This window comes from Limanda limanda, chromosome 4, assembly GCF_963576545.1.
Source record: "Limanda limanda chromosome 4, fLimLim1.1, whole genome shotgun sequence".
Lineage (NCBI taxonomy): Eukaryota > Metazoa > Chordata > Actinopteri > Pleuronectiformes > Pleuronectidae > Limanda > Limanda limanda.
In genome coordinates this window covers 10,432,707-10,460,271 of record NC_083639.1, presented here as the reverse complement: position 1 = coordinate 10,460,271, position 27,565 = coordinate 10,432,707, and the positions used below count along the sequence as shown (strand labels likewise).

Below are 27,565 nucleotides of genomic sequence, written 5' to 3'. Positions count from 1 at the left end.
CGCTGTTGCTGTCAGAATTTGGTGCAACGAGCCTGGGCGTGATTGCCATTTTAGTTTCAACGATGTCTGTTACATCACACAAAAAACCCGTGCTGTTACTAAATCAGCACTGGATGTCCCCGTCTAACACAACATGCCTCATTTCAAAACCACAGGAACCTATGACTCTTACCAGTGACTCATCTCTTAATGAGTGTTAACATGCTCCCAGTGGATGACTCATGGTGGCCAAGATAGCTCAACGCAGAAAACACATGCAAATAGAAAAAAACACGTGCAACTTTTTGCAGCGCATGGGTCAAGGTGATATTTTTCTGAGTTCAGTATAGCACCTTAAAATTAAGTAAATTTGTGAATAGGAAGTTGGTAGACAAGTGCCTCCTACTTCATGTTGGTGATGTAGACCTATTCCACCTCATCAGGCTGAATATTTGTTCAGAAGTGTGAGGTCTGACCTGAGGGGGGCAGCAGAGGAAGGGGTATGCTGTCCCCAACATTATGGCCTATTTAAAACATCTCACACGGGAAGCAAATGGAGTTTGACCTACCAACCATAAACCAAATCAGTCTAATAATCAGTCTTGGGTTATGTAATATTAGTGATATACTGATAAAAAAATTAATGCGACTCTGATGTCGAGTTACCAACTCGCAGAACAGAGCAACATTCAAAGTTGTGTTTCTGGTCACCTGATGAAAAATAATCAGTGCATATTTTTTGCAACTTGGCACATGTGTTCATTAACAATATTCATTAATTGACAAAATATAAAAACATCCATTTATGTAGTATTGCCATTAACCTTTATTTTTGACTTAAATGAGCAAGTTGACATAAAAGCAGTTTGATAGTAATATCATATAGCAACATTAAAAAACACAGAAAGACTTAAAACAATTAAACCTTCAGTTTTCTAGCATTCTTTAGGCTGTCTTAAAATAGAGAGGGACCCTGAATCCAACTTTTTCGGTGTGTGGGAGGGTCTAGTGCAGGTGTCTGATAGACTAATGCAGTGAGTTTACTAAATGATATCCTCTGTGGCTTCACAATGGCTTCCAACAACAATAAACATGAAATAAATTATAAATATTTTATTCTAAAAAGCTACTCTTAACATTGACTGTCAGGATTATGAAAAGTTGTATTTCAAATAAAAACAGTATCTAAAGTGACCTAATTGTTAACTGTGGATTTGCTATGTCGCGTGCATTTCTGAGACATGGATGTTGTGACGTAGATAGTTGAGAGTAAATCAGATGATGAGTGATGGTTTGGTTAAATACAGATAACAGGTGCTTTTTGGAAAATGATACCACAGGATTATGGGGACAGGCAATTCAATTCTTGAAGTGTGAAATCTGGCATCTCCGGCTCGTATTCAAAGATGCTCGATTCAGGGAAGAGGTTGGGGTTGTTGAGATACAGCAGCAAATCCTCCTGCGGGACCAAGTCAGACAGCATGGGATCAGACTGCTGGGTTTCCATTGTCGAATCAAGAGGAGGAAGATTCACGTTTTGTTCTGAGAGAAAAAGACAGGGGACAAAAAGGGGACAAGAGGAAGAAGATACATTATTTCTGGTCATGTTTTCACTGTGGAAATGAGAGTGAGAAAAATCAGTCTGGCTCAGCAGCTAAAAATACACAGACTGTTTCTGTATGAGTGTACAGAACAGCAGGACTTGATTTTGAATTGCATGCAGTGTTAGATTAAATGAAGGTCATTAATGCATTATTTTTATATCATATTATTTCAATTTTAAAACAACTGAAATACATGCAGATTACTTTCACGGGTTGCAGTGAGACGCTGGTTAGTTTAGCAAATCACGAACATTGTAAACATGCAGCCTGGCTCTGTTAACAGGTAACAAAATCTGATGACCAATTCTTCTAAAACTCTTTTTGGTTCAGAGCAGTTTTGAGGAGACAGGAAACTTCCAGAACTCACCTGTCGTGACCAGAAGTAATACAGCACAGAACCACGGGAACGATCTTTCATTTTTTATATGTATTTAGCAAATGAAACAGAGGTTCTGGTCTGTAGATTTTGTTACTGTTTCACAAGTAATAATTAAAATAATAAATTAAACTATTTCCCAAATTTTTTTTTTCAAGCCATGAAAAATAAAGAGGTTGACATTTTATTACCACATAATTATACAAAAATATTATATCAAACTATCTTTGATATCTACGACTGAGCATTAGTAGTGGTTTTGTTAACACAGTTGTATAGTGATCTGCAGTGGATGCACCAAGCAACAGAGGGTAAAACAAAGTAGAAGAAAAAGAGTATTGCAGAACCCTATCACTTCCACACCCGTTAGTTTTTGAGTTCAGGAGACCAGACTACAGTACATGTAGTGCATGCAGCAGAATCAGCCAACAAACCCAGAACATGAGATTAAGATAATGCATTATAAGTGCCACAGTGGGTTCATTTGTTCAACAATTGCATAGCTGTCTCCTGACTTCTATGTTGACAGCATGTTTCCCACTGACCAAAAACCAATGACCGTATATTAAGATGGATGACGTGTTTCCACCTCTTCCCACTGTACTTCAGATGCAGCTGTTGTCTGACCAAACACAAGTCAATCTCAGCCGCTCAGAACATTCCTGAAAACACTTGAACATGCATCATATTAAATATTTTAACTGTACTGAGATTTTTACCCAGGTCCCATCCACTAACATGGAGAGGGCACTGGTTATATATTCCAGCCAGCCAGCTGCTTGCTGGCAAACGAGATTCACTTCTACGAAACTGTCTCATCGTCCATTTTCATATACAGTCATTGGCTCAGACAGTAATAGTAACAAAGCTCTGTGATAAAAGAGAGCTTTGTCGGTTTGACGTGGTTTTTAGCTGGGTGGGACAGCAGAGCCATGACTCACCAGCTGCCTCTCCAGACATGCCATTCATTGCCTCCAGGCCTTCACCCTGTGCCATGTCAGAGGACATGGGTGGCCTAGTCTCCAGTGTGTCCCTACATGACCAATCACAAACAGTCATTACAACCAGTTGCTGGGTATACTGCTTCTTAGATGAACTGAGTGCATCTGTTGTTTGTTGACACCTTGCAGGGAATAAAGGAAAAAAAAAAGAAAAAAAGAAAAGATCTTCTGATGGAAAGGGGAGGTGGGGGTTGGGGGGGGGGGGGGGGTAGACGAATTAACTTTATGCTGACAGTCGAGCATGTGTGCAGACACTGTCTGGTACTGCATTGTTTATCTCTCATTACAAACTGACTCACAATAACCACGCTCAACAACCACGTAACAACAACGATGGAAAATTGGAAAGAAGATGAAAAAAACACAAACAGAACAGTTTAGTTTCAAACAAACAAGAAACTATAAATGAACCTATACTTACTCCTTTGACACAAACATCAGCTTGGTTTTGATGTACTTGATGTAGGGACTATCATCTGAAAGAGAATGAGTTTGCATGTGATGTAATGTGTCATCTTCATCCCCAACGCTGAATAAATACATTTACCCGTTACTACTGCGAACAAACATGCCATTCAATGCAGATGAGCCACAAATTGTAAATTGTGCTTTTTGGCAGTTTAAATTAATGAATATTAGTAGATTGAAAAAAGAATCTCCAAAGAAATACGGTGCTCTTACCTCCACTCTTCTCAGAGTAGTATTTTCCAAAGGCCTGGTCTTTAGGGGTGTTTGGATACAGATAGAGAAGAGGATTTTCTGGGATGTTATCAGCCTCTAAGATCTGAAAATTCCTGATGATTTCTTGGAAGGGGATCTGCTTGAGGTCATCTTTGGTGAATGGTTGGACTGTCTTCACATAAGGCTCACCTAAAATAGACACAGGATCATATACAGTAAAATTTAAAGTGGGTTTGATTTAGCAGAAAGGTGGGTTGTTTGTCTTTTGTCTTACAAAACACATTTTGGGGAATCATTTTGAACAAAAAAACTATCTCACCAGTTCCAGTGATTTCCACCCAGGAGAAAGTGATTCCTCCAATGACACTGTCACTAAAGCGCAACAAGAACGTGCCTCTCTGTTTTTTCTTCAGGAGCGAATTCTCTTTGCCTTTGCTCACAAAACCCATGATGAGTCTAAAGCACATATAAAAAAAATCGTGTTCAAACTACAAACTTCTCCCATTTCCACGGAATTATGTGCATGTGCTAAAAGGCAGTCATGATCCCAGAATGAACATACCCATCCCTCCACAGGTCCTCGAGGAATGTTTTCACCATCACCAAGATGCCATCATACCATATCCAGAAAGTGTCTGGACCATTCTCCTGTTACAAAGAGGGAAGAAAAGATCATTGATACATACCATGAAAATGAATTCATAAACAATACACAGCAACTAAGAATCTAGAGCTCTTCTAGTGGTGCTGAGAGGCTCTGGGTCTAAAGGTGGAATTCTCATCCTGTTCATTCATAGTGAAAACTGGCTGTGGTTGATGGAGGTGTCTCTCAGCTGCCATGGTCACAATGTCATCATTAACATGATGTTGTTTAGCTGGTGTTTGCCATTTTAAGTGGCTGAACATTAGTATGAAGGTTGTATCATTAGATCTGTAAGTTTTGGTCATTGTGTTAGGCAAGGTAACAATTCAACTTGAGGGGTAACAGGAATGTTAAAGTAATGTAATGCATCCAAAATGAACCTGTCAGCTTTAAGGTGAAGTTTAAGGGGGAAATTCAGGGGATGTTTTGAGGTCTGTGGTTAATCACTTGAGGCATACTTACAAATATTTTCAAAAGTTCAATATTCTTACCTTGCTGAATTTTGACCAACCCACTTTGCAGTTGTCATAATTCAGCTGCTTTCCTGCTTTGACAAAAACAATTATTGTACATTTCACTTTTGGATCAAATCTACAATAAAATAAAAACGATGCTGAATTACATCTTACAATCCAAATCATAATCTGAAAATCAATGTGATCTGGGAACACCTCATGCTGGGTGTCCTGCTATTCTCTGGCAGATGCCAGACCCTATTGACTGACAGAAGCCAGACTGACCCTATTCTGTGGTCACTTTGATACAACACTGTATTTACACACAATTTTAAAACAGAAAAACTTGTCCAGCCAGTCTGTGGTGGAACTTCAGCACACAGTCACAGACTTTGACGGTTCTAAGGCAAGCCCTGCTATTGTGGTCAGGCAAGAAATAGATTTTTTGGGCATCCTTTTATTTGATTGGGGTAGACCATGGTAAAAGAATATCAATTTACCACCTTTCGAAATAGTTGGGGCACAATTTCTATTCTCTTTTCTTAAGGGTAATCAGTGAAAGAATATATTCCTTTCAAATAGTATCAAAACGTCCAAGATGCATGACAGAGCAAACATTTCTCACCATGTTAGATATTGAAAGTGCTGCTGAGGCTGTTTGCTGAAGTATTTTCTTATCTCAAAATTATAAGGCAAATTAGTCTTAAAATTCAAAATGCATTTTAACAACATCTGACAAAAATCTGCCCTGGGTGTTTCCTGATTTCATGTTTCACATACAGACTAGTGAATTCAGCTCAACCAGAAAAATAATCAAAATAATAAACCAAAAGACGAAAGCAGGATTTACCAAAGATTTTGTAGGCGATCATTTCCAGCTGAGTATCATTCAGACCAAGTTTAGTAGCAGAGAGAAACTGCCAGCTCAACATCTCTCCAAACTGTGGCCATGTGGCTGCAGGACAGTTGGCAAAGAACTTGATGTCCTGGATAAACAAGAGCATATTAACAATATATACTTCCGATTGCCATCTCACAGTAATAAAGGAGAATTTGACTGTAAAATACTACCTGTGTGTGTGTTAATGTTGACAATCTCTCACCTTGGGGTCCTGACTGAGCATGTTGAACCAGAGGACAGAAGCCCAGGCACTCTGCTGCTGGCTGGAGTTGGAGATGATGACAACCGGGAGGGAGGCGGCCTATGTTGAGTATCAGATAAAAACATTATGTAGACAAATGATCAGTTTTTCTACTGTAAACATGTCGGTTAAAGATTTTCTTTTATGAAAATAAGCCACATCACAAGAGAAGAAACAGGAAACCTCACCTGCAACTGAACTGACAAGCCTTTCAGCTCGAAGACAGTGTCAAAGTAGATGATGTGCAGCTCTTCTGTGACAGAGAGAGGAATCTGCACCAAAATACACACACAAGTGATTCAGTTGTTCACATCTTCATGAATTATGAATTGAAACAAGGACGGTATCATCAGGGAGTCCACTCACATCACTGACTCCTTTGCCGCTGCCTCCAGACTTCTGCTCCTTCAAAGTCTACAGACAAATAATGATAACACACAAAATTACTCTAAAATAACCATATTGCCCTGTGAGAGTAAAGACTGACTATTGTACATTTTACAGTTTATATGAAGACCCCTGAGCCAGAGTAATACAATTTGGCTGCAAAGATCCATGAAGGTTGCTGCTTATCACCTGCTCAATTTCCTAATTTTATTGAGCCCTTGCCTCAAGCAGTCTGATCCACAACAGAAATGTTGGCGAGAGCCTGGATCATTTAATGTAGGTGACTAATCTGAATTGGGAAATAGTTTGTGTAGTGTTACAACTAATTCTCTGATCCCTGGAGATGCACAGTACTTTATCTGTGTAATTTAACTTAACTGGAGTGTAGCAGAATTTGACAGATATTTAGTTAAAATACTATTTGTAAGTTTGTTAGCTTGTAAAATGGCTATTACAAGAAACTGTGAAACGGCAGAGCCGCCAACATATGACTAATGACTGCGAATCAATGAAGAAATCTAAATGGAAAAGTGACTCATATATTCAGACTACAGAGACCACAATTAGACAGAAAGGGGAAAAAGAGGATATTAGTGTACGAGACAATACATTTGCAACGTCAAACAAGGCTGTATGAATGCTCTGAATTTATCTTCCAAGCACTGTTTCTACTTTGTTGCTGACACTGTTTTGTGTTGTTATTTGTAATTATTAAAAGTGATATAGAAAGTGACTTGATGCAGACGGAAAATATTTGTGGGGACATTTTTTGTGAAGAAGATGAGTTTAATGGGAAATGGGAAAACCGTTTAGGGTCTAAGATAACGACATCTCAGCACTGTTGACAAAAAAAAACTTATGGATAAAAATCCTAATGAAGAGGAGTTACACTACAAATAGTAACACAAAGTAATCAAGGCTTTATATTTCATAAACCTGTATAAAAGCAATAAAGACAAAAGAAAAGAAGTAAAAGCAAATGAAATGAAAATTCGTACAGGATTTGTACTTTGTACAATTATTTCTCAGTTGTCCTTTAATTTTTTTTTCTCTTATCATTACTCACCAGATGTCTGAAGTCAGCCACCATGCCTCCACTCTGGCTCTCTATCATGTTCAACGCCTTGGTTTTGGTTCCCAGGACATTGAAACGACGATATCTATGACAATAGGTCTCGTGAGAACATATTCACATCGCATGTGAAAGTTCATTACAGTTAATCTGTAAACACGGGCTGATCTTGTAGTTAAAGTCATATCTTAAAACACTCACCCTTTGATTTGGGGAGTTTCCCTAAGAGGGAGAAAAAAAAGCAGTGACCACAGGAGAGCAACAAACCATCTCACTCTATTGACTGACATGCCGTCATTGTTTGTGTGAAGTGAAGGTAATAGAGGTATCTCACCTCTCCTTGGAAACATTTACTTTCATGGAGTGGTTCAGCTCAGGAAACTTAACCAGAAGTCTGAAAAGTCATGTTTGAGGTTTTAGGACTTTTAAACAGGAAAACTGGAAACTTTACAATTCAAAAATGAATATGTACAAAAAAAGGTTAGATCTTGAACCAAAATAACTTTGAGAGATTAAAGTCATAATATGAAACTGTGGCAGGACACATTTGAATTAATGCAAAACACTGCAGTGACATGGCAACAACACCCTTATAGACCTATTTGTGACTGCTCTAATGTTAATGTCACAATACACTACAGCCAAATAAATATAATTTTGGTGGGTTGATACTTATACTGGTTAAGATTAAACATACAGATTGACAGGAGCGGCACGCTGACCTGGTCTTGGCAGAGAACTGGACATTTGTGCGAAGAACCAGAGGTCCTTTACCCTGAGGCATGGATGGCTGCGTCTCAACCACAAAGGAACTACAAGAAACGAAAAACTAAAATCAGCAAAAGGTACAAGAAAGCACTGAAGAACAAGAGATAGTGACGAACTGAAGAGAGACCTTTTGAGTAAGTTGTTCAGGAGAGTATCTGCTCTCAACTGCAGTGCAGGTTTCTGGGCCTTCACAGGGTCATTTTCATAGGACACTTTGCCCACGAGCTCCTCCAGCTTACTAAGAAACTCCCGCACCTGGAACAAACACACTGCCACACAGGTGAACCTGCAAACCCAAGAGAGCAAAAAAGACGATGTTCACAAGCGCCATGGGAAAAAAATGTGTTGAAACAGCAACAAATGGAGACTGTTGCGTGAAACTTGAAGTCCTAAATGTGTCTTAATTTTTTTATTTAATCAAATTAATATAATTGCAGGTTTGTCTCCATCCTAGCAATTAATTCACAGTGAACATCAAAAATTAAAACTGATGTGGAGCAGGTTAAGGTGAACATACCACTTCTCCAGCTGATCCAGGCAAACATCGTCTGGGGCACCAATGCAGGATTTCTGCTGCCTCCTCTGCCACTCCACCAGCTCCTTTTTCACCAGTACGTCGATCAGGTCTTCAGCTCTGTCCAGGATCTTATTAAGGTCCGACAGTGTGCTCTAAAGAGGAAATTGCATGAGACAAAATGTCTTTTGAAAAGAAGGAAAATAATTGGAGCAAAGAAATAAAAGTGGTACTGAAGAACTTGTTACCTTTCTACACTCATCTAGTTTATTGACAAGCAACTGAAGATTTTTGAGTTGAGCATTCTTCGCGGCTTCATTTGCAACAGCTGTTTAATAGTTTCCACAGGGGGGTTCCGAGTTTCCATACAAGAGCAACAAAAACAAAAGAGGATGTGAAACAGATTCAGGCCATTTTATTACCGCTCATCATGGGAGCACACAGATATAATCAGAACTTTTTTATCCACTTACCTTCCATTTTATGAGTTTGGAATTTAAAATCAAACTCATCTTGCTGCTCTTCCAGACATACTATTGTATGTTCCATGCACTATATCCAAAAGGAACAGAGAACGGGGTAAAAGATATTGACTTTTATAACTTTAATTAAAGCACAGGATAATAACATAAACAACATAATCTGGACCTGCAGTTCATTCCTTAGGCCTGCCATTTTACGTTCAAGGTCCTGTTGGCTGCTAATCTCCATGATTTCGGGCTCCACTTGCAAAAGCTGGACCTGCAACAAAGGAAATGACAAGGGTGTTCAAAAATGTTACAGAGCAAAGAATGACTTTGAGTCAAAGTGGGAGTTAAAAGCAATGGCATTGCCTGGTGGAAAATGTTCACTATTTAGCCCACACACTGATTCCTTTTGATTGTTTTTCACTGCATGTGGTCTTTTCTAAATAACTGACAATCAGTGTTTCATATGACCACAAACACCCACATACAACCCTGCACTTCTATCTTAGTGAGGACAATTATTGTTAACCATTAGAAACATGCCCAACCCTTACGCTGAACCTAACCTCTACCTAATTTTAACCGTAATCTTAAAATAAGGTCTAAGTCCTGAAACAGCCCATTGAAAGTCGGTCAGAGAGTGAGACGCAACCAAAATATCCTAACTTTCCTAAAATCTCCTCACTCTGTAAGGTATCTGATCAAGATATCTGTTCTCACACACACACACACACACACACACACACACACACACACACACACACACACACACACACACACACACACACACACACACACACACACAGAACTGACCACTCATTCTATGGAAAAAATGTGCCTTTACCACTCCTGTACTAAATGGCCAGTTGATAAAATGTTTGCATGTTAAATTCACAGGTATTCCAAGCTAAACCAGGTGTTGTACTATCTGTTATTGCAATAATACATGTGTTATTGCTCATGTGTAGCAGGGTGTGTCTCATCTGTACGCAACCTGTTTGATCAGATCAGCACTTTGCAGGATTTCCTTCTCTTTTTGCAAAAACCACAGGATTGTGCTCGCCAAGTCACACGGGTCTTTGAGGTACTTCTGTCAGGGAAGGGGGGTCACATAGATATCAGAGTTCAAATCTGTGATGTAGATACAGTTTAAATAATACATAATTATTTTCACAAAACAAACTAAATGTAATATATGGTCCAGTTTTATTCTCTGAATAGAAACAGAAAGAAACAGACATTATTTTATTTTTTAACTGTAATGGAAATTTGTATTGTTCGCAATACTTGGTATGTAATGCTTTTCTACTGCATGAACTGTATTTAACCTTTTGTGCATGAACCTCCCTTGACCTTGTAAGAAGAAAGATATCTGCGCCCAGAAGTACTGGCGATGATTCAGTGCTGATTGTGCAGTGTGGGAGCTGGAGGAGGGACCATGGATGAAAGGTGTTTTCCTTTTCTGACGATTATGGTATGACCAGAACATCATAAATATCCAAAGGAGTGAACTCCTCTTTGTCAGATTCCTGCATCACACTGTGATGTTAAGAACTCTGTCCTATTCAGCGGAATATAGACTCTGATATATTCTGATAGATTCTCGATTATACTCTTTTGTTATTTTGTATTATATTCTCTGTTGTATTTCCTACTTCAATAAATTCACAAAATACAGTTGGATCAGATAATTCTTATTTAATTTCTCTCATCAAGAACATTTACCTTGAATCACACAACATTTAAATAGTTATTAGACCAATGTCAAATATGACAATAATGATTAAAATGTCATCATGTTGGATGTCCTCACATTTCAAAACAAAGATGTGACTTATTCAGGATATTTGTATTGCAAACTGACCCAATATGTCTCATTCATACAAACCTGAAAGTTCTGTTTGTAGCGCCTGATGTTGTGCTGCAGTAAGAAGGACTCCTCCTGGACAAAGCGGCTGTGTTGGATATCCAGATTATCCAGCAGAACCTGTAACAGCACCACAGCCAGGTTGTAGTCCGTCGCTGCTCGCTGCCTGTAGAAAAAATAACAACATAAATATGTTCCTTTCACGACTCATGAAACAAATGATGTTGGCAGATCACATGAGCTGCAACATAAAGACACAGAGCTGCCTTACCACTCCTGATTCTCTATCCATGCAGCCAGGTAGTGCCGGACGTCCATAGGTAAGGCCTCCTTGTCATAGAGCTCCAGTAGCTGCTGCTGGAGACCAGCAGGCAGCTGCGTCAGTCTGTCCCACTGAGCCATGCTGAGGTGAACCAGGGACACAACATACAAATAACAACACTGCAACGACAAAAGGCAAATCACACTGTGTGTTGTGTGAGTGTAATCTAAGAATATCACAACCAGTGGGTGTGCCTGTGGTGAGTTCAACTACGTCTGTAATCAACAGCTGAGGGAGCAAGGTGCAAACCACTAGACAAGTTATGACCAGTGGCTGCTCACTATTACTTACTGTATAATATGTAATGGCTGCATATGCTGCTGTTATGCATGTAACACACTACCGCAAGTTGAGGCCCAGTTTAAATGATGACAGTCATTTACCAACATGTACTCATATTAACACTTATGTTTGCTCACCTTACTTTATGATGCTGGTCCAGTCAGAAGTGCCTCATTTAAAACAGGAGCATGGCTACTTTTAGCTTCTGACCGTGTTCCTGTCTGTAGCTGCTGAAGAATGAAGCTGAAGCAAAACAACAAGCACCAGCGTGCATGTTAGTTCCTCTGTTTTCTCTGTTTCATTGGTTATCTTCTTATCCCGCCCTGGTCGCCTTTCAGAAGCGAACGCCGGACGCCATTTTGGCTCTGATGTGCAGAGGTAAAGACGCTCAACGAGCCGTAATGGCCGCTTTAGTGTCTACAGTTTCTATACGCGCTCGGGGCCAATAGCTGATTGGTCGAGCCGGACCCAGACTGACACGCGTTATTGCTTGGCCCCCACGTCAATCAATAGATAAGGGGCGTGATGAGAGAATAGAAACTTACTGAAGAGTCGGTGTGAACATTTCCCAGAAATGACGTAGGGAAAGTGATTAGGCCAGTCTGTGATGTGTTGTGTGTGGGTGTGTAAGTGTGTGTCTGTATAGACACCGGAACACAACAATAAACCCCCAAGAAAGACAGAAAGACAGAAAGACAGACAGACAAAGAACAGTCTCTCTGTTCTACAATCTAATCATTAGACAGAAGTACAGCTCTTCAAGCCATTATACTGTAATCTTTATTGTTTTTTTATGTCTGTTGAAGCCAACTTTGTACCTACTTTGGATAAATGAAAAAATGTCTATCTGTAACAAAATTGAAAAGTTTGAACGCAAGTTAATATGAATATTTAGTATAAAATTTGAGCGAAAAAAACAATTTTACATAAATATTGTCATGCTGATAACAAACCTGTGATTTGTTAGCAGAAGTGATGCTTTGAATAAAGACTCAAGTGGTAAATTGTTTTAAGAAATTGCTGCTGAAAATATAGAAGGGTTGTTACAGTTCGAAATTATATTGTGCAAAGATCTAGTACATAAAGTACAGATTCTTAGTCCTTTGCTATAGACTATAGTACAGAGAGGAAGAGGAAGAACCATCTTTGGCATTCACATGTTCACATTTTTTCCAATAGATGGCGGCAGACAGCAATATAAAAGATCTTGCTTTATTTAATGTTTTTCAAATTTTATGGCAGTAAAATTTACTTAAGAAAGTAATTTCTTAGACTTAGAAACTGAAAAGTTCCCTGGTGGTGACTTTGGAGGATGTAGGTCAAAAGGTGAAATTGTATCATCTCTTATTATGTCTCTCTCTTTAGGTCTGTGATATCATACAGGGACTCACTAGGGAACTACACACCTCACACTGAGTGTTCTGCAGGGATTCAGGCTCTAACATACTGAGTCACTGAAACATGAACTTACAATTGATTTAAGCCCCCAAAAAAGCTTTTCCATCATCAATTGTAGTGGAAAAATTACTAAATGTGGCTGAGACCTATGTTATAGTTGAGAAGTAACCTGTTTGAATGTTTCATGACCTATGTCTAGATACCTATGTAACCTTTCTAAATACTTTATGAACATGTCCAAATGTTTTATGGCCCCGACAGTTTTAATTGTAAGAACTGTGTATGACCTAAAGACAGACCCTTCTTTAGTGTCTGTTTATTCTCCAAAGGAACTGAATGTATGTGTGCTTATCTCCAAAGGAACAACATGTAAATCAGTTGTCTGTGTTGAGATAGCTCTCTCCCTGCGCCTACAGAACCAGTCTGGATTGGCTGAGAGAGATAGCCTTAGTTTTCCTATATAAGACCATTGTACTTGACTGTCCTGCATCTTCACTCTGAGATCTTTGTGACTCCCTGTGTTGATCCTTTCTGCACAAAGCCCCTTATTAAATACACTTAGATACCTTTGTTGTTTCCAGCCTCTTGTATCTCCAGTTTCAGGAGAATCCCGTAAGATCATATAGAAATAGTTGCATCTATACATGTATTCCACCAAAGACTTTTGGTAAAGAAATGTCTAGCATCCAAATATATATATATATATATATATATATATACTGTATATGGGTGGATGACATGACGCATGATTTTTCTGTAATTAAGTGTGAATGTTTATTTAGATGCATTTTACCACTTAAACAACACATGGATGTGATGCATATTATGGTACTTTGTTTTAAACTTATGATTTTGTATGAAATATCTGTTATGTTTTGATTATATTTTAAGGTGAATACGCAAAATGTCCTGCGGTGTGACCGTAACATAGGTGAAGCATTAAACTTACATATTAAAAAAATAAACCAGAATTATCTGGAGCAAGTAATAACTGCCTTGGCATTATATTGTATAGAATGACTTTATTAATATTAGGTTTTAATATGCAAAAAACTAGTATATTAGTATTTACAGCAAAATAACTTTCGTAACACAAATGCTGTCCTGTGGCGTGACATGGAAAATCCGATTTTTGAAACGGCAGATACATTTTCAACTATAGGGGCCCTTAGTTTATTCCACTACCAGGAAGCCCCCCAGATGTTGGAATGTACTGTGTATGTTGAAAGGTGACTGTTAACCTGTGATTAATTTCATAAATTTCACTCTTTCTGTCAGACAATCAATGTGTGATTTTTTTGAGAGTCCTGTAGTGTGAAGGCTGTAGTTAAAAATTTGTAAAAAAAAAAGTGTAAAAAAAAATTTCATTAAACATATTAAGGTTAAACTGTGTTATTCTTCAGTTAGCATAATAGCTAAGGTCAGTCTTGTATAGCAATGACTCACAAGGATGAAAATGTCCTGTGGTGTGACGTACCGTCACACCACAATGAAATTATAAAAAAAAATCCACGGAACACTAGCAGTTTAAAAAAATTCAGCATTTGAACATTATAATTTCATACAACTGTAATCCTCATTAGAACTTAATTAAAAATACTGTTTCACCCTTATTTGTCAACTACCCATATATATATATATTTCTATTTTTTCTATTTTTCTGCTTTAGGGCCAAATTGTCTCTTTACACAGTGCTCCATTAAAATGGATGCCTAACCATAGAGACAAAATTACAGTATATATGATAATATCTGCAAGTGCCTGAAAGACATGTAGAGTTGAGAAAATGACACTTGGACACTGAGCTGGTGTAATTGTTCTTTTTTCAACAAGTGAGTAATTAAGTGGCCATCAAATTGCCATATTTCCTAAATTATGTTATAAACATAAACGTATACAGTCTGGTCTGTTATTTATTTGTTAAAACATCTTCGTCTTAAAAGTTAAACAAACAAGTGATCAAAAGCTTAAAAATGATAATACCTGTATAATATACAGTGGGTAAAATAAGAATTGAACACGTCACCATTTTTCTTGGTAGATATATTTCTAAATGTGCTATTGACATGAAATTTTCACCAGAATCCGGTAACAGCCCAAGTAATCCATACATACAAAGAAAACCAAACAAATAAGTTCAGAAATTAAGTTATGTGTAATAAAATGGAATGACACAGGGAAAAAGTATTGAACACATGAAGAAAGGGAGGTGCAAAAGGCATGGAAAGCCAAGACACCAGCTGAAATCTACCAGTAATTAGAAAGCAATCCTGCCCCTTGTCAGTGTGAATTAATATCAGCTGGTTTGCCTATAAAAGGCATCTGAAAAGGTGTCTCATTACCAAGGTGTCACACAAGAAACATCTCATGGTGGGTAACAGCAAAGAGCTCTCTCAAGACCTTCGCAACCGTGTTGTTGCAAAACCTACTGATGGCATTGGTCACAGAATGATTTCTAAACTTCTGAATGTTCCAGTAAGCACTGTTGGGGCCATAATCCGGAAGTGGAAAGAACATCATTTCACCATAAACCGGCCACGACCAGGTGCTCCTCGCAAGATTTCTGACAGAGGAGTGAAAATAATTATCAGAAGTTCAGAGAAGAGGCCCACGGAACCTTCAAGATTGGAAGACTGTTTGTGTGGAAGAATGGGCCAAAATCACACCTGAGCAATGCATGCGACTAGCTTCTCCATACAGGAGACGTCTTGAAGCTGTCATTACCAACAAAGGCTTTTATGCAAAGTATTAAATAAATGTCAGTAAGCGAGTTCAATACTTTTTCCCAGTGTCATTCCATTTTATTGCACATAACTTAATTTCTGAACTTATTTGTGTGGTTTTCTTTGAATGTATGTATTACTTGGTTTGTTACCGTCATCTGATGAAAACTTCATGTCAATATCACATTTAGATATATATTTTCTGAGAAAAATGGTGATGTGTTCAATACTTATTTTACCCGCTGTATAACAAATCTGGACCCCTATTGATTATATCAAACTTTTTTTTTTCATAATTTGGATATAAACCATTGTTTAGCTTTTAAGCCAACACAATTCGTACTGAGTGGGAGTAAATCAATGGATAATTAATTATCTTCAAAAATGATCCAAAAAAATGATTGGCTCGTTTTGAGGTTGTGAAGCCCTGGTGCCTACAGTTTGGACTTTTACCCAAACAGATGTGGCCACTTACAGTAGTCAATGCTCCCCTCACAAGAGTTTAGAACATGTAGAGAATGATCAATTTCCTGTGAGAAAGTGGTTTGGAGTCCCAAGATGTCTGAGCAACATCAGCCTGTGTGGACATGGCACCCTCGAGCTGCCTATCTCAAGTCTTGTAGAGGAGTTTAAATGCACCAAAACAAGGCTGGAGATGAATTCTTCTGAGTCCCAAGACACCGTACTATACAGGCTGTAGGACCATTTCTGACAACAGGATGGAAATGGACACCAAAATAAACAACTCAACAGGCAAAAAAAAGCCTGTCAAGTATGCGTCAACAGGGAAGAGGTTTCAATTGCAGTTCATGGGACAGTTCAAGGGACAAAATGTGTCCATTGATAAAGTGAATGATAGGAAAAGGCTGTGGTATGCAGACATGGCATTTGAGGCAGGGTGATCAGATCTGGGTGCGTCCCAAGCAACTTGGTGCCCAATTGGGATCTTTCCTCTTGATCCAGAGCCATTGGCTGCAGCATTCTGCAGTGTGTGATGTTTCTGTTATGGTCTGGCGTAGGGCTTGTCCAAGGATCTTTGAGCAACCTGATGGTGAATGTTGCAAGGAAACCCCTGCAGCCTACCTCCACAGGACAAACTATTGCTTTTCATTCCCTGCTGGTCCTTCCAGCTGATCTTTCTTTTCTCTATGCTTTCCCTCTTCATCCACTGCGCTGTCTGGCTTAATAACATCTTTTGCACACCTTGCTACCTCTTCCTGACGCCAGATTTGCAGGACCAAAAATTTTCGCCACTGTGAAGGAGTTGCTTTGTTATACAGGGGTCTACTCAGACCTAGGCCCAAACCTCCTCTTCCCTGTTGAACGTGGGCCACACTGTCAGCGTATTGGAGTGCTGCTTTTGCTTGTTGAGTTACATCTTTTGGTGTCCATTTCTGTCCTGTTGTTAATGATGATCCAACAGCCCATATAGATTTGTCTCAGGACTCTGAGAAGGTCATCTCCAGCCTTGTTTTGGTGCATTTAAACTCCTTTACTGTTACATTTATTATTATTTTATATTTGACATATTTTTGACAATGGTACAGAAACACAGGATACAACTTTAATATTTTAATTTAATTTATTGTATTTATTTGTATTCTTATTAAAAAAAATATCTTCACCTCTACTAACTACGACTAACTAGTCAAGTAGCATAGCATGAATCAGAATTTAAGGTGGGGAAGTCAGAGCACCTGGTGAAAACCCAAAAATTCTCTCTGTCAAAATTATGTTGCCTCTATTTTCTGCGGTCTGCCTCTGAGATTTACTAGAGATGATTGAGAGAACCAGGATCCTTCTGATGATGTGGATTGACTCTAATACCCTGGATAACATGGGTTTAGTTGTACACACAAGCCACAAATGGACCATTTTCTGGTGTAAACATTTGAGTTGAGGGCCTTTTTGTTTGGAATTGTTGAGGCTTATAATCTCTAGACTAAGGTATAATCCTTCTGGCGAAAGGTAGAGCCATGGAGATCATGGCTTTAGCTCCAGCCTGCCTCCTCTGCATTATACGGGAGATGGTTGGGAGAAAAAATGCGTTGAATTGCCTTTAGTATCACAATTCGTCATTTTGGTTGACAGGGATATAGGGCTGATTTATCCTTTAGATTGAAGCACAACACTTTTGGTAATGGTGAAGGAACAATCGGTCTGGGAATAGCTTCGACCAAAGGCTTACATTTACAGGGAATCGGTGGGAGAAGTGCGCTATATGATGTATGAAAGCTCTTCTTTTTTTCTTTCAGGTACAACTCCTTGGTGGCTTCAAGCTGTTGAATCAATTTCTCGTTCTCGCTCTTGTGGTCTTCAGCTTTTTGTCGGTACAAACCAACACGTGCTGTTAAATCCTGGATTTTTTTGCTTTGCTCCCTGATTATCAACTTGCTCTCTGGAAGCTCTACTAATCGTTCTGCAGAAACCAAGTGAGACGTTCTATGCTTCAGCTCCGCATACTGCCTGTCCTTTTCATCTAATAACTCATCCTTCCTCTCCAAGCGCACGTAACTGTCTCTCAATTGATTGTTTTTCACTTGCAGTTGTTGACTTAACATCGTACGGAACCGGTTCTCTGGGTATGGTATGCAGTCAACGTGAAGAGCTTGCCTATTCGTTGTCTTTGTTGTTGTTGGAAGATAGAAGCTGTCCTTTGTGTTTAGCATTTTTAGATGTTCGGTGTCACAAACTCTCTTTTGTGTGAGCAAATCTCTTCTCTCCTTGTGGAGTTTATTCACCTCTGACGCGATGACATAGATTCTTTCCCGTAGGATAGTAAACTGCTGTATCAGTGACCCTTCCAGTACCCTGCTCTTCTCTCTCAACTGGCAGCACTTGGCTCTGTGAGATGGCTCTTTCACAGAGGCTCTTCTACACATCGCAATCAGTTCGAGGTCGTAATTATAAGAATTTCTCAGCACTGTCTTCCAGGTTTGAGCAACGTCGACTGTTTGATGTAAGCATATCTTCATCTTATGTATTTCGTTTCTGATATGATATTCACTATCGAACGTATGATGAAGCTGAGGGCTTTCATGGCCCTTATCATCTTCTTCTGTGAGATATTCATCCACATCGTCTGGCAATTTGAAATCTTCAACTTCTGGCCGGGCCAAAAATGATTCCACATCTGTCTCATCGACCTTGTCCTCCATTTTCTTTTTCTCTGTCTTGTTCTTTTAAAATGAACTGCTGTGCTTTTAAATGAGTTTTGGGAATTCCAAGTCTTTTCTGTCTACTGTAACCTGTTTACTTCTTCGTCTTGTTTCAGTTTATTGGCTTAGTTTGGTTTAACCTACCTATCAAGGTAATTGTGTAAAGGTAATAACAGACGGGTGGCAACCTACCGAAAAAAGAACAGGCATTTTTTTCTCCTTTGAAATCTAACCCTGCAGTACCTTTATGGTCTTTGGCATCATCAAAGGAATTTGCCCTTGTCTCTAAATAATTGTAATGGTATAATGGCAAAACATGTTGACCATGGAACAACAAGTACATGTTGGCTGTTTTATTATTTAGACAAAAAAAAACTGATGTAGGGAACAGTGAGGAGAAGTATAGGGGCTTGCTCCATCCAACCACACCAGTAGAACCGATCAAAAAAGAAGAAGAATGATGTTGGTGGCCACCTACCAAAAAACTGAACAAAGAAGAGGAAGTTTGATTTTGTGATAATTTTCTCAGCTGGAGGGGAAGAAGGGAAGCAAACAGACCAAGTACAGGGCCGTAATGCACCTTGACTTTGGCTGCTACCCCCCAATAAAACGAAGAGAAGACTAGGAATTCTCAACTATTGCTCATCCAATAGATTAGCCCAAAGTAATCGCTGGCGAGAAACTTATCAGTTGTATAGTGTGCTGGTCAAAATAGATAAATACATACAAATACATGTTACAAATTGCTGTTAAAGTACAGCCAATTTTGTACAGTAATGTACAATTTTTTTATTAATACGGTAAAATAATGTCGACATTGATGCCTCTCTGGAAAATAATGATACTGTCCGATATTATGATACAATATGACAAATGTTTTGTGTTAAGATCACCTATAATTTATTTGATCAAAATCATACTCACATTCCTACATCACCTTCTTTAGCAAATCAAATATTGTAGATTATGGATTTATTTATGGATATCTCAAGAACACCTTGAGGGAATTTCTTTGAAATTTTGTCCAAGTTCAGTTGGACTCACAATATGATTTGATTTTAGTGGTCGAAGATCAAGTTCGCTGTCACCTCACAAACCCATTTTTTGCCTTGTGCATTGAATATCTCACCTTCAGGAATTGCCTTCAACTGAGAGGCATCCTGCAATTAAAATAATAGATCCTTTTGCAACAATCAGTGTTAGAACACGCCCTGTGAGTCAAATTGTGATTTGTCAATATGGGCTATACAAATCAAATGTTTACAAGTCTATTCAGAGTTTTCTTCCAAACTAAAAATACACACACATTGAATATCCAATTTATTGACATTTAAAGAAAACATATGAAGTAATAAAGTTTAGTAACCAGACTTCTGTCCTGACTATAACCTGGTTTTGATGGGGGGGAAGACCACAGCGGGAATGAGGAAGGCCAGATAACAGAGATAAGTGGGATGGCCAGTTAGTGTGACTGTGTAATGGGGCCATTAATAAACCTGAAAATTAAACTGATAATATCTGGAGAAAAGAATAAGAATTACATTTTTATCGTCCCGACCTGGGGCTGGGTGATAACACCAAAAAGGAATAATCATAATATAAATGCCATCAGTAGCAATAGCCTATAACAAAAGTTATAATGTAAATATTGATACATTTCTTGTGCATTGCACAAAGTGATGAAAAATCTTTTTTAAACTTAAAATAAATATTAATCCATTAATGTGATTTTAAAGTTTGATAATATTTTGGCCAAGTCACCCTGCTCTATATTGTATTAATTTATTTTACCTGCAATGGCCCCAATACACTGCCATGGACTAGATACTGGATGGAGACACTATATAGGCCAGAGTCAAAGGGTTTAAGGGTTTAGCTTCCTGAGACCATATCTAAACTATTTAAATGTTGCTGTTCTTTAAATGCTGCTGCTTAATGCGATAAATTGTTACTGTAGGGAGATATATTTCCAACAGTTTAAAGTTAACACATTCTGGGGTTAAATAAGATTCATTACAACTGCTGTAATGCAAAAGGTAGTCTACTTTTTACCCAATTTCATTTTGTAGGTTAGATAATTTTGAAACTAGTAATTTAATTAAAACAACAGACTTAGTGAAAGTTGCTGTCATTAACTTCAATAAAGAATACTTGTGTCAGAGTGAGGTTTATACGCACACTCACACAAACAGAAAAAGCTTTTTTCCCCTTTGAAGATGTGATGCTGATAATCCACTGAGTCATACAATACAGTGTAATCTTGTTTCACATATAATCTAGATTATATTAAATCTGGTACACCGATTGAGTTACTCTTCAGCATGTCAACTAACAAACACGGATCCTTCTAAACTAATTAAAACTTAACAGGCTGAGTCACTGATCCCTCCCTCTACTGGAATGTGACGCCCTCCTCCCAGCTGAACTGGTTTACCAGCAGGTCGTCCTCCTGCCTCATGGAGTTGAGCAGGTACCTGACTCCAGCTTTCACTCCGGTCTTCACCCCTGCACCCAGAGCGTAACCTGCCACCCCAGCGGTGCCCCCTGTGGCGACCATGAGAGCGTCTGTGCCCAGGTCCACAGCACTCAGGATGGCTCTCTCCTTGGCTGTTTCGGAGCAGTTCACTGAGGCGTAATACACCGCTGTGCCCAGGTTGTAGAGGGTGCTGACTGCAGGGATCCACTCCACCACGTTGTACACGCGCTCCTCACGTTTGTTAGTGCAGCTTCTCTGGGCGCTGCGTCTCATCCGCGGCCCAGGGATGGAGGCACGCTCCTCTTCACTGCACCGACGGATCCAACATTCAGACCCTGCAGAGTCAGAGGGCAGGATACGACTGCTTTTCTTCAGCACGGCCTTGTACGTGCCTGGTGTGAGCATTCCACTGCTGCTCACGCCTGCACACAGGGCGCCCAGTCTCTCACAGCTGTGCACAGCCTCCTCCAGTCCGCCTGTGGCTCCCTCCACAGCTGTCCCCACCAGCTTGGTTCTGTTCACCCTGGTCCAATCTTCACAATGTCCCCCCTTCTCAGATGTTTCAGCTCCCACCATTGCCAGCTGCCCGATGTTGAACATCACAGCGTCTATGCGGCGCCCTGCTTGATCCTTCTCTGAAGACGACATTGCAGATGCAGCTAATGTCGATGCTGACTTGCTCAACCTCCTCTCGATCAGATCTTGCACCTCCTTCAGTAGCTCCTCTGTATCTGCCACACCCAGCAGGTCATACAGCTTCAGCACCAGGGCCTGGGCCTCCTTGGGGCATCCTGACACCACCAGCACAGGAACCAGAGAGAGACCCAGAAGCTCCTGGGGGAACATGGAGGACAGAGGGTCGTTCACGGTGCTGGCAGACATCAGCTCCTCACAGCTGATGTTCCCTTGAGCCTGCAGATGATCTTGAAACTGCACCTGAAGCTTCGCCCTGAGACCTGATATCATATGTTTGGCAGACTGGACTCGCTCCTCTTCATGCACAACCACTGGCACAGGATAGGTCTTTTCAGCCGATGAGAGACTAAGCTGGAGATGGGATCCCAGGAGATACCGATGCTCCTGTTTGCCGGTTTCCTCTACCGCTTCACGGAGGTCAGTTTCTGAAAGCAACGTGTTCCTCTGAGTCAGAGGCGGTGGGACTCTGCACAGAGCGTGTTCATTTAACAGGAGCTGGATCACGATCAGCCACTTTGACTTGGAGAACATAATTCCACTGTTGTTGGAGCCACGTCACCAGACACTGAAATATAAAGAAAATCAACACACCAACGGCATTGGTGAATGAGCCACTGTAGGAGTTCAGTGTATGTCCGAAAGCAGCTTATGTAGGAGCCGAGGTTTCAATAATAAACAAAAAGAAACATTTAATCAAAAGTGGTAATAAAAATTAAAACAACAACAATAATAATAATTGTGTACAAAGGAATTTAGAGAGCATAATACCTATGTTTTGAATAAACAGTGGCGTTGGAGTCAGGAGTTTTTTTTGTTTTTACGTGCCATTACTCTGCAGTATCACAATAACTTATTTGTCTATAGGCTGATGTTTAAATGAAGAATTTGGGATCAATCTGCTTCAAATCTACAAGCTTAAAATAAAAATATCTTTGTACTAGAGTTCCATATCATAAAATCTTAATAAAGAGAATTCATAAATGAATCGTCCGTCCCCATTGAGTGAAAAAGCAATTGAGTAATTTGATGATAGAAGTAGAGAAGCAGCAAACAAACAAATAAAACCTGTATTGAAAAGAAAAAAATTCCCATCATGTAAGAATGAGCAGTGCATCATTCCAATATGGAGCCTTTCCATCAAGCTGAAATATTTGTGCATGTCCTCATTTCCCTCACCGAATACAAATAAAAAAAATATAAACGTTCTACCACCCACAACTTCATAATCTAACTGCATCTTTTGATCCCCTGACAGCTATTTGTCCTGCACCCACCTTAATGAAAAGAGTCCTGCAGTCCAGAGAGCAGCGGTGCAACCAAGATGGCTTCGTGTGTACGATGCTTTTGGTTTCTTCTCTTTCTTCTCCCCCCCCACCCTTTACCCAAAAAACAAGCATAACGATCTTCTTTCTCTTTGCCTCCAATGAGAGTCTTCTTCTCTACACATGATTACCCCCCCCCCCCCCCCCCCTCTCAGCAGCGTCCTCTCTTTGGCCTTGTTGCTCAACAGCGAGATCAGGGCCTGAATATTGATTCACGTGGGGAGAGTCCATGCGTTCCAAGGCCGTTTTGTTTGTCCTGTCCTGATATCCACCCAACCCCCCCCCCCCCATCACACACACACACACACACACACACTCACTCTCTCTCTGCAGTCGGTAGGTTTTGTCTTTGACCCAAATACTTGAAATAAATCTCCCCTCATGCCGCGAGCAAATCTTTCTCTTGTATAGCTTTTGAAGTGAAGTGAAAGGAAAAAGGGGGCTATCTGAGGTAAATGCACAGATAGGGAATACTTTATCAATAAGTTTTCCCTTATTTTATATTTTAAAGCAGCATTCGTTGTGTTCATGAACTTCATTTTAAAATCAATCTATTTAACCCCCACGAGGCCTTATTTACTCACACTGCAGAAATGTCAAGTCAAGTCCATTTCGGTGGCATCAGAGCACCAAAAAAAGTCGAACTTTGTCTTTCAGGGTCATAATTTATAACAAACTGAACTTTATTGTCAATAGATAATATGAAGATAAGGCAGTTCAGCTTCCTCCCACTTCTACTACACCTCTCTCCCTTTCACTTCCTTCCACTCACAGTCTTTTTTACACAAACCCTGACACAAAAACTGCTTTATTCCAGGAGATTACTCAAGAGTTTCTTTTCTCCCCCTCTCTTTAAACTGGAAGGACAAGGCTCATTAATGAACAAAAGCCCCACAGAGGCAAAGAAGGCATTGAAGATTCATGATAGTAGCACAAAAACATGATTAGAATCAAAGTCTTGCATGCCTATGAGTTTTTTTCCCATTCTAAGTATTTAACTTAAGATTCTCTCAAGTTAAGACAAAGCAACTTGCTTGTTCTTACTCATTATCCTAAAATGATAATAATCCCTTTCATGATTATTTTGTTACAGTGGTGGCCGACTGCTGGATGTTTTTATTTCATTTTTGATCAATTTTTTAAAAACTTTTTTAAAGGGTCACTATAACCTTTGACAACAGCAAGTAAAGTCATTGATTAAGAGGCTGGAGGAGGAAAGAATAGTTGAACAATTGTTGGATTGTTGGATTGGACAATATGACCAAAATTTCATTTCAAATCAGTAGATATTGATAATTATCAGGGTAAATGTCACATTATTATTTCTTTTAAGTTTAAATACTGATTATCTTCCTTTAGCAGAGAATGAAAAACACCTAATAAAACATTTTCTAAATCTGACTTAAAGCAATTATGTTGTATACCTCCTCACTGTAATATGCATAAGCAATGTTTCAATATATATTGAGCCTTTAGTTATATTGCTATTGATGAAAATTATATTGCGATAGTTATTGGTGTCGTTTTATTGTCCAGCCCTAGTTGAGCACATACTAAATGATGCCTCTCTAATGTGGAATCTTGAATCCATAAATAAATGCATTCATTTAAGATAAGAGACAAGAGAGTGTTTTTCATTCATCATGTAGTCAACTGTTTGTTCATCTCTGTCTGCTCTCAAACACTGACCTTGCTCTTTAGAAGGAGAAGCCGCTCTTTCACTGTCCCCTGCTGGAGACGGAGGAGTCGGAACACTGAGGAAAGGAGGTCTGACTGATAGCTAGAGGGCCTCAGATACAAACAGTAAAGAGCCAGATAATAAAGCACAAGCCTGCCATCAAACCTGCTTTCTGTTCTCATCTGTTTCATCCAGATTTGATATGAGGAAGCAGCCTATTGGGCTTCAGTTAATACAGTTAATCGTCTGTAAAATCACACCACACTGGCCGGTGTGTGAGTCATAAAATATGAAGGTTAATTATATCACTGTTTACATGTATCTCTGTTGGGAACTGAGTAGAACTGACACCAATTATTTTATGGGAATAAGTCCCCAGAGTCCAATCAATAATCCTCAGAATGTGCCGATAGAAGCTGACTGCTCCTTTCACAGCCGCGGTTTGATTAACCATCAGAGTATTAGTGCGTCACCGACATGATTCACGACCACACTGATCATCCCAGTGCAATTATCATGTCTGACTCCTCGCTGAACATAAATAAATAAAGAATCAACCCATCCCCATTAGGGTCTGTGTTTATATTTCAACTTTTTATTGTAATGAAACATTCCCAATGTTTTGGGAAATTATACTGATACATTTTATTTGCATGACACTTTTACTATGCTCAAATACATAAAAACTTGAAGGCAAAAGAAAACAAATAACTACAAATATAAGATACATGTCATATAATCAAAGTTCTGAAAATGGGTTTTGAGTAGTGTTTTAAAGGAGGATGGCTCAATGCAGAGAAGCAAAACATGATGTAACATGTTAAAAAATATAGTTAGCATATCAATTCTTGGTAAATTATTACATAATTTGGTGTTAATCAGGGATAAACATTTTTATAAAATAATGACAGGTATGTCCATATCTGTTTTAGTAAACAGGTGTTTTTGATGTATTTGTCAGAGCCGCACTGAAATGGCTCTGTTTCCAGTCTTCATTATAAGCATGGACACAAACCAGTTTGAGTTTCTCTTGTGCAAAGCTATGCAAAGTAAATATCATCTCTGACCACAGGATACTCTCTCCAAACAGACATCTGCTTCTAAAGTCCAATTCAGTTCCAGTGTCATTTCAAACTAAACTCAAGGTCCAAGCCAGTTAGACAGTTGGAAATGAAAAGTCTACCGTTCGATTAAATGCAGTTTGTGTCATAAAACTCAGAATTGTACATGATAAATAAATGTTGAATCTTGGCACATGAGGCAGATCTATTCCAGATACAAACTCTCGCTTGTAGATGGTTGTGAATGCTATCTGTATTTCAAATATATCCCCCGAAGTAACAAACCCTATGAGTTGAGGCAATTCAAATAAATGTTTTTGAATGTTTTAAGTTTATTCAGTGTGATGTTTAAGGAAATTGGTAAACTTGCCATTATTAGTCAAAATAAGGGATACACATATCAGTGTACATAATTTAAATACTGAAGTTCAATTGCTGCCTTAAAAACATATGTGACAAGTTATGTTACATAACTTGAAAAGGCAATTGTCTTGAACTGTATGATTGTTAATAGAAGGTAAGCTTTCTTGAATGGATAATGTAACTTTTAACTCATCAATTGATGTCATATTAACTTGAACCAAGGTCTTTAAGTTGAACCACCTTGATAGTTTTACAGCGCAAGTCTTTATGTTTGGAAGAAAAAGCTTCACAAGGTCACAAGGGTTCCAACATTTGTGGAGGAGAGACAGGTTGTTGACTCAGACAGTGTGGGAGTGATTTGGCTCTCTGCTCTGACACACCAGCCAGTCAGAGAACCAACAGGGCTGCAATATCCGCTGGCAGGACTTTTTGCAGTCCCCAAGTCAAGTTAACTCATAGAATCACATTACACACCCAATTTCTCCTGGGACATACGTGCACCCACCCTGCTGAGAATATAAGATTATGTGTGTCTCTCAAGGCAGCTCAGATGTAGATGCACACCATGATTTGATCATCTACAGTGTTTCCTACGGCGTAATTATCTGGGTCCGGGTAGTGATCAAGCCTACACAAGTAGAATGTAATTTACACAAACACAGGAGGATCGCTGACCAATGAAGTGGCACCAGTGTAAAGACTGTGTCGACAAACCCAACCAGTTAACACAAAATATTTTTAAGGAAGATTAAAATGTTCAGTTTGTGTTGTAATCGTTTGAGAGATGTACTGATTACATGTTTATGGTTATTCTGGAGGCTGCAGTTTGTTGTTGAAACACTTGTTTTCATCATTTCTCTATTGACAGTTTAACAGCACTGCAACCGACATGTGTTCTCTTGATCTGTTCACTTCTTTTTATCCTGAAGATGTTGGATCGTATTGTTAAGTTGTTCAAATCAACTTTCAAGATAAAGGAGGTAGAGATACGCTTCAGCTCCTTATGTGGGATCCTAATAAGCAACGTGTGTATGTGCGTGTGTGGACTTGTACAAATATCTTTGTGAGGACCATTTTGCACCTACAACCTCAAAAGTGAGGACATTTTGGCCGGTCCTCACTCTCTGACC

General features: G+C 39.2%; 2 protein-coding genes across 5 annotated transcripts; both read right to left on the bottom strand.

Moving 5' to 3' along the window:
* Positions 1–787: 787 nt before the first annotated feature.
* Positions 788–11,866, bottom strand: stat2 (signal transducer and activator of transcription 2). Of its 4 annotated transcripts, none has more exons than XM_061068988.1 (24): positions 11,698–11,866; positions 11,228–11,397; positions 10,978–11,122; positions 10,084–10,179; positions 9,271–9,363; positions 9,096–9,174; positions 8,871–8,950; positions 8,626–8,777; positions 8,236–8,394; positions 8,063–8,152; positions 7,675–7,734; positions 7,542–7,562; positions 7,335–7,428; positions 6,248–6,295; positions 6,070–6,153; positions 5,843–5,941; positions 5,590–5,725; positions 4,776–4,831; positions 4,204–4,289; positions 3,961–4,097; positions 3,642–3,830; positions 3,382–3,436; positions 2,901–2,992; positions 788–1,521 (listed from the first exon to the last, which is right to left on the bottom strand). In XM_061068988.1, exons 2-24 carry the CDS (start codon positions 11,356–11,358, stop codon positions 1,322–1,324), a joined length of 2,382 nt encoding a protein of 793 aa, XP_060924971.1. In that variant the 5' UTR covers positions 11,359–11,397; positions 11,698–11,866; the 3' UTR covers positions 788–1,321. The 4 variants fall into 4 exon arrangements, with proteins under 4 accessions (XP_060924971.1, XP_060924969.1, XP_060924970.1 ...); XM_061068986.1 differs by having other exon boundaries at positions 11,228–11,359; XM_061068987.1 differs by having other exon boundaries at positions 11,228–11,359; positions 11,703–11,866.
* An 8,280-nt stretch (positions 11,867–20,146) lies between these two features.
* Positions 20,147–23,396, bottom strand: apof (apolipoprotein F). Its single transcript, XM_061069123.1, has 2 exons — positions 23,286–23,396; positions 20,147–22,576 (listed from the first exon to the last, which is right to left on the bottom strand). Exon 2 carries the CDS (start codon positions 22,540–22,542, stop codon positions 21,232–21,234), a length of 1,311 nt encoding a protein of 436 aa, XP_060925106.1. The 5' UTR covers positions 22,543–22,576; positions 23,286–23,396; the 3' UTR covers positions 20,147–21,231.
* Between the last annotated feature and the right edge of the window lie 4,169 nt (positions 23,397–27,565).